This window comes from Lepidothrix coronata, unplaced genomic scaffold (assembly GCF_001604755.1).
Source record: "Lepidothrix coronata isolate B3197 unplaced genomic scaffold, Lepidothrix_coronata-1.0 Scaffold39, whole genome shotgun sequence".
NCBI classification, from domain to species: domain Eukaryota; kingdom Metazoa; phylum Chordata; class Aves; order Passeriformes; family Pipridae; genus Lepidothrix; species Lepidothrix coronata.
In genome coordinates, this window is record NW_016690219.1 from 5,703,477 (window position 1) to 5,710,973 (window position 7,497).

A 7,497-nucleotide genomic window follows, 5' to 3' on the forward strand; every position below is an offset into this window, starting at 1 on the left:
TATTTTTTTTTTTCCTAAATGAAAACTATGTGGTTTGTTTGGGTTTTTTTTTTTTTTTTTTTTTTTTTTTTTTTCGGAGAACCAAAAAATGTCAACTACCTTTCCAGGTCTCGTCCACGATGCAGAGGTATTTTGTGTGTGTGAGTGTGTGTGTGTGCGTGTGTGGATGTGTGTGTGCGTGTGTGTGCATATGTGTGTGTGTATGTGCCTGTGTGGTTGTTTCCATTTTTTTAAAATCCATATTGGACCGTTACATTTAATTATAATCCGGCTTCAGAGATAACTTAAAGAAGTATAGAGAGAAAATTCGTTATGACATCTGTCGCCAGCAAGGGCAACTCATTACCACGTTAAAACCGTTGCCAGAACGAAAATCAGAATAATACCCCTAATAATATAATGAAGTGGAGGGAAATCACCACCAGCTCGCCAGGAATGGGGAGTTCTCGCTAGAAAGCAGGACTCTCCTTTCTTTCGAAACGCAGGGAAAGGAGGGGGGGAATTTTGGATCTGATTCGTTATTTTAAAAAGAAAGAAAAATAGGGGTTCAGAAAAAAAAAAAAAAAAAAAAGGAAGGAAGGAAGGAAGAAAGGAAGGCAAACAGGCGGCAAAGCTTTCTCAATGTGTAACGCTGTAACATAGGGACGGGACTTGTGTGTATTCTCGGTAGTTTCCTCTGTTTGATGACTTTTTTTTCGTGTCAGCCCCAGATATTACAGCTGTGATCAGGAGGAGGATGGATAGATGGATGGACAGATAGATAGATAGATAGTTTTTATTTCAGTGCGTGGATTCCTTTCACTTTACTGTATTAAGGGCAGGCTGGGCTGTTTATGATTTTTTGAACAGACCTTTATGGCACCAGCCCAAGGTAGGAAAGGATCTTTTGTTGCTGGGGTTGCCGCTCGCAAGCTTAGACGCTTCTGCAGGGGGAGAAGCTATGCAGGACAGCGTGCTTGGAAGAACCGTACCCGGGGCTTTCAATGACAAACCTCCAGTTTTGGGGTCTTCTTTTCACTTCTTCTTTTCAGATACGTCATGACGGATCAAACAGTTACCGTTTGATGCAGCTTGGATGCCTGGAGTCTGTGGCCAACTCGACCGTCGCCTATTCCTCCTCATCTCCTCTCACTTACTCTACCACGGGCACTGAGTTCGCCTCCCCGTACTTCTCCACTAACCACCAGTACACCCCACTGCACCACCAGTCCTTCCACTACGAGTTCCAACACAGCCACCCGGCAGTCAACCCCGACGCTTACTCCTTGAACTCTCTCCATCACTCCCAGCAATATTACCAGCAGATCCACCATGGAGAACCCACTGATTTTATCAACCTGCACAATGCGCGGGCGCTCAAGTCCTCTTGCTTGGACGAGCAGAGGAGAGAGCTCGGGTGCTTAGATGCTTACCGCCGCCACGACCTGTCTCTTATGAGCCATGGATCCCAATATGGGATGCATCCAGATCAAAGACTCCTGCCAGGACCAAGCCTCGGGCTTGCAGCCTCGGGAGCAGACGATTTGCAGGTAAATAGCATGCGATCTCCTTTCGAGGTACCTTCTTCTCCCCTCCCCCCGCCCTGGACCCCCCCCCCCACCCTCCCCCCCAGGTCTCCCACCCCCATTTTCCTCTGCTCGAAATAGCTCATACAAAGGAGGGACGATTCATCCCAAATCCGATCCAGAGCCCGTCCCCTCCAGATTAGTAGCGACAAGCAAAAAATGAGGAGGGGGAAAAAAACCCCAAAACAAGGCAAGTTGTCTTTCTTGGCCAAACAAACAAACAAATTAAACAAAAACAACCTCGCTCCTGCCTTCCACGCGTGGGTTGTGTCTCTGTGATGGCTGAGACCATGGGGCTTATCCGGAGATCTGGGGGTGCGTGTGTGCCTGTACCAGCCCTTACCAAAGTCACACAGAACCCAAACAAAACCAAACCAAATCCATCTTCCTGCTTTTCCTGAACTTTTACTTTCTTTCGGCAAACGGAACAATTTGCAGCGACAAAGCAGGAAAATTATTTAAGAAAGGGATGGAGTAAGAAAAGAGGAAAAAAGCAGGGCAGGAAATAAATCTGCTTTCCGACAGACCTACAAAGGCAAACCTTCCGAGCTATGAGGAAGGAAAGAAATAAACGGGAGTAATTGTTCATCAGAAAGACTCAGGATGATAAAAATCCCTCACAATATCCGATCTAGGTGTTAATGAGTTGAGAGATAAAGCAGATAAAGCTAAATTCACCTATCTATCTAATCATTCGTCTACTCCGCCCTAACCGGCATCTGGATCCATTCTAAAAATTCTATTTCTATCAAAACCTCAGCTTTATCCGCTCAGAAATCCTTTCCCCCGCGCTAAAAATTCGTCTCCGCTAAATCGAGCCGGTTGCTTAAATGAAATTGGTTTCCAAAATTGCAAACAACGCCCTCCTGTATCTAACACCCATTTCGAAATGTCCCCCAAATCAAAAGCAAACCTTCCTTCTCCCGACGAGCTGAGGAACTAAGGGCTTCCCCATCAGCAGGGCGAGACAAACGGGACCGTGTTTACTGTACTTACTTTCCCCCCATATCTCGCTCCCAGGCACACAAAGCTGGTTGGTCTTTCCAAAAACATGTAGCGGTCAAAGGCTTGGGGAAAAAAAAAGCTAAAACAAACCTAAAACAATTTTTCCCGAAGTTTGTAAAATTAAGGTGGTTTATTTTCTTCCTTTAAAATCATATCACGAACAAAAAAAACGAACCTCCCTCCATTTATCAGAGAAAAGAAATATTTCTCTTTTTTCTTTTTCTTTTCTTCTTTTTTTAAAGGAAGAAAATAGACCCAACAACAAAGAATGTTATCTTTGAGGAGGAAACTTATTTAAATCTAATTTTCTCCATTGAAATTCACTATATAATTTTATCCTCTCTGGCCATTTTTTTGTTTACATTTTTCACAAGGATCTCCTTATGTTACCCCCCTCAAAAAAAAAAAAAAAAAATCCTGCCATTCACTGCTCAACCCAACTAAAACCTATTTACTCCTTTTTATAACCACGTCTGCTGCTGATTTTTTTGTATCTGTACAAATTTTTTTTCTTTGGCAGGCACAAAGCCTTGTATTTTTCAAAAGAGGGGATTAGGAACGTTTGCAAGACAGCAGACAATGCCTAAGTCCCGGGCAAAAAAGCACCATAGTTTATCCAATTTTCGACTTAGTGCCATTCAACTGGTCATTTATGCAATGTCATCCGACCAAACAACATGTTTCCCTTAAAAAAAAAAAAAAAAGGAGGGGGGGTTGGTTAAGCTTCTGGAAGGGCATTCTCTTTTTGTTTATTTAAAGGAGAAGAAAATCAACAGCTTTTCTTTAGAAAATATTAATTTTTCGATCACGCTTTATTATAAACTAAAAGACTTAGAGTTTTGTACCCAATCTTTTCTTTATTTTGCCTCCTCCCTCTTTTTCCGAACACAAGAGGGAGTGTGTAGAGGTATCAAAAAGCCTGAGCGGTGAGAAGTTGAAATCATTCATATTTGTCGTTACGTTTTAGATGATTCAGAGCAAACTTGCACTCTCGCGAATATCACCTCGGGGTTAGTGAAGGGAAAGCATTTTGGTGGCGGGCAGAAACAGGACTGCTCACAAACACTTTTAAACCAAAATTGTGGTCTAACCAGCCTTCCCCTTTCCCCTTAGCCTTTCTTTTTAAAACGTTCATCAGCATATGCCTCATTTCAAATGCAACAAATGTAAATATACTTTTCCCTGCACAGAATTTTAAGTGAATGTCCAATAGTTTCGAGGGCGGTTTAAGTCAGCCTAACAGATGCAAACAGTCTTGGAGCTGGAGTGGCATCTTTCAGTGCCCTAAAAAGATTTTCCATGGGCAACAAAGAAAACTGTCACACCTTTTCCCATCACCGCTTTAATTTATGCTCAGTCGCCAAGTTTTTTTCATATTGATTTCATAATCACTTTAAGGCAGAACACTTAAAATAAAAAAGAGCCTTGAAAAGGAAGGTCTTACAGGGCCAGCGCCAATATGGTGAAAGTGGGGGAGAGAGCCAGGACTGTAAAGATTGTTTTGTAAAGTGGGGTTTTTATTATGCACCGACTCTCTCCGCATTTACTTAACTCTTCACGGGCTGTTGAATAGGTTAACACCCTTAAAGGCCTCTTTCATGTCCAATACCTCGTTTGTTTGTAGAGGAAAATGCGTCTTTAACACATTTCCACTGGGCAAAGATTTAGGTTTGGTTTGTTGTGTTTTTTTAACCCCAACATAAGGAAAAACCCAAAGAAAACCCAACCCTTTCAAGTCTTTTATCATTCCAATAAAAATATTTATTAAGGAGGGCGAAGATCCCCAAATAATCAGCCTTGTAAGAGGAGAATAAAGAAGTGAGATCTCTTCGGATGTGCAGCAGAAGCCCTAGGCAGGTTTTTTGATGGTTCCTCACCCCACGCTCACACATGGGTGCCTGTGTGTGTGTGCACACAGATGCATATTCATCCCCACCTATGTGCGGACACACGCATTGTTACAACACCCTTACGACTCTGTGTAGCCGGCAGAGCCCAATAGGTCATCTGTTGTTTGTGCTCTTTGTCTACTTCTTTGCACACTTTGTAAGTCGGTATATACGTGTCGCTAAACACACACATGAATTTAGCTGCGTGTCTGAATATAAATATACAGCCAAACATACAAAAATACTATATAGAAGTGTATTTTTACCTTTGTGCGTGTAGAGCGGGAATACACGTCTCTCAGGAGTACTTGTTTGTCTCTCTCTGTCCTGCCACGTAACTGCCAGTCTAAGTTCCCAGTTCAGGATAAATTCTTATTTACATGGCAATGAAAGGAAAATTATTCTGCATTTGGAGGGGTAGGGGCTGACGGCACGATGGCGGGGGGATTTCACCAGAGCACTTGAGCTCTCTGAGAGTAACTGGTTTTCCAGTTCACCTTAACTATTGTTCCTGAGCGAATCGTGTAACAAAGCAAAACCGTGTGATCTCTCTGTGGGTTTCTGTGTCTTATTTCTTTCTTTCCTTTCTTTCCCTGTTTTCCCCTCATTACTTAAGAGCTCAGTGGAGGCCCAGTGTGGACTTGTACTCAACGGGCAAGGAGGTGTGATAAGAAGAGGTAAGAGGTTACAAATCCTTGCGTCTATCAGTTTGTACTAACATACATCCCTCTCCATTTCTCCCTGTCTTTCCCTCCCCCACTGTTTAGCGTAGTTTGGATTTACTGCCGAAATAGTGATAATTTGTCAGAAGTACGTCCAAACTCGCTTAGAGCGCTTCACATTTCACAGTCCATTTGCACTCTGCAAACGATCTGTTCTTCGGTGGCTCTGGGATACTCCCGCTGAATTCAGAGTTTTCCTGACTCGTTGTATCATTCCCCGTTTAACCGAGATGATCCCTGATAGTTTGAGAAACGTGTTCCCTGGCGCTGGGCTGTTAAATCGGCAGTTTGATCTCGTGTGGGGAAAGGAAGGAGTTTTTTTGGAAATGTGGTTTCAGTAGCGCTACAGACCGGTGTGGAAATCGCTTTTTGAGTGTCACTTCATTTGATAACCATCTGTCAATGTAAATATCGAACGTCAAAGTTAGAGGAGAGGTTTGGAACTCGTGTTAAATACGCGGCTCTGCAGCGTTTGCGAAATCTGAGTGTCCTGGGGAGTTTGTTATCACCGTCGTTTATCCTGAAGAGAAACAACATTAGTCTAAAGGCCTAACGTAGGAATATATTTTCCTAACAAGTTTAAACGCTTCCTCTTATTCCCGATACAAACCGAATAATGCAGTCGGGGAGAGGGCACTTGGCAACTCGGCCTCTCAATGCGCATTTCCTATGCTATTATCCCCTTATTCATTACACTCACCGTGAAAAAACGATATTTATGAGATATTGGGGGCGATTGCGGCAGGGAGCTGCTTCCAGCCCTCACTTCCCTGGACAAACTTTAGTCCCACTGAAACAAAAGTATTTATTGCTGGAACACCAGTCTCGGTGGGCGGGGATGGGGAGCGGGCTCACACCCCGGGGAGGGGAGGTTTTGGGCTGCTCCGTCCCTACACCGACTCAGACCAGGCTCTGTGCGGGTGTTGTGCAGGGAGGGCGAAGGGAGCAGAGGGCTGGGGAGGCGGCGGGGCCAGGACCGGAGAGGTGACAGCCCTGTCGCGGTGGTGCTGAAGGGACAGCTCCGCGCGGCCGCCCCGCTCCGCCCCGCACGGCCCCGCCTCGCCCCGGCCCCCCGCTCGGGGACAGGGATGCGGGCACCTGGGGGGGGACACTCCAGATGTGCAGTCCCCTCCCTTGGCGGGACGCTGTGGAGAGGAGCTGCCAATCTCCTGCCCCACTCGTGCTGCCGGTGCCTGCGCCCGCCCCGAGTCCTTGTCTCTCGGATTTCGGAGGGTTCTAATTATCCCCAGGAAGGAGGATAATTATCCCTAGGAAAGAGGATAATTCTTTCGGGTTTGATCCGAGAGCTGACCTCCGAGAAGCGGGGATCGTTAGCTGAAAGAGAGACAGACACAGTCCCCATCAGCTGGGCTCTGTGCCTGTCGTGTTTGACGGCGGTTCTCATTTCCCAGTTGAAGAGCGGCTCAAAGCTTAGCTCAACTCAACTCCAGTTTATTCAGCTCTCCAGCTCCTGTTAAGGAGAATCCAATTACCTGTGCAGATGACGGTAGTGGCGTCTCTCTCTTCCCCTCTCTCTTTTTTTAAAGCGATCAAATTATTCAAGGATTTAAAGCTTGATACTAAAAGAAATCGAGCATGAAAATGCAAGGTCTTCTCAACCCCGATTTAAGTGCTGAACTACTCCTGCACTGCTATCTGTTTCTTGGCATATTCAGGGAAGATATCAAAGGCAAGAGTATAAGTTTCAAATGTATATTAAAAATACATAATAAATATTTTGTCCAACTTCAAAAAAAGCGATAGGTGTTAGCAGTAATCAAAACACCCTGTGCCTAAGCGCTGTACAGTATCCCGTATAAATAAATCACACTTCTTTTCTAGTAATACATCAATAAGAATATATTAACTCGAGAGTGGCTTCCCTAATATTTTAAACATCTCGTGTCAGACTTTTTATTTTATTTTTGTCACTAATATATACATATATTTTTTAAAAGGTTGCTTTTGAGTGTTTTAGATGCAGTAGCAGGAGGAAAAGGGGAAAAGGAAGGGGGGGGGAAGAAAGGGGAAAGAAGAAAAGAGGAAAGAAGGAAGAGAAAGAAGGAAGAGAAACAAAGAAGGAAGGGAAAGAAAGAGAAAAAGGGAGAAAGAAAAAGAGAGGGAGTGAGAAAGAGAGGGAGAGAGAAAGAGAGAAAGAGAGAAAGAGAGAAAGAAAGAAAGAAAGAGAGAAAGAAAGAAAGAAAAAGAAAGAAAGAGAGAAAGAAAGAAAGAAAGAAAGAAAGAAAGAGAAAGAGAGAGAAAGAAAGAAAGAAAGAAAGAAAGAAAGAAAGAAAGAAAGAAAGAAAGAAAGAAAGA

At 44.0% G+C, this 7,497-nt stretch overlaps 1 protein-coding gene across 4 annotated transcripts in view; it reads left to right on the forward strand.

Annotated features, from left to right (window-relative positions):
- Window positions 1-77: 77 nt before the first annotated feature.
- The window catches only part of TFAP2D (transcription factor AP-2 delta), a 47,589-nt gene continuing 40,169 nt past the window's right edge, over window positions 78-7,497 (forward strand). The window contains exons 1-3 of one of the 4 annotated variants that reach the window (XM_017813006.1): window positions 78-127; window positions 1,032-1,529; window positions 5,076-5,136. In XM_017813006.1, the coding sequence (XP_017668495.1) occupies window positions 89-127; window positions 1,032-1,529; window positions 5,076-5,136 (598 nt within the window). In that variant the 5' untranslated portion in view covers window positions 78-88. Of the gene's footprint in view, window positions 128-576; window positions 1,530-5,075; window positions 5,137-7,497 lie in introns of those variants that run through there. The other 3 variants (XM_017813008.1, XM_017813007.1, XM_017813005.1) reach the window with 3 other exon arrangements.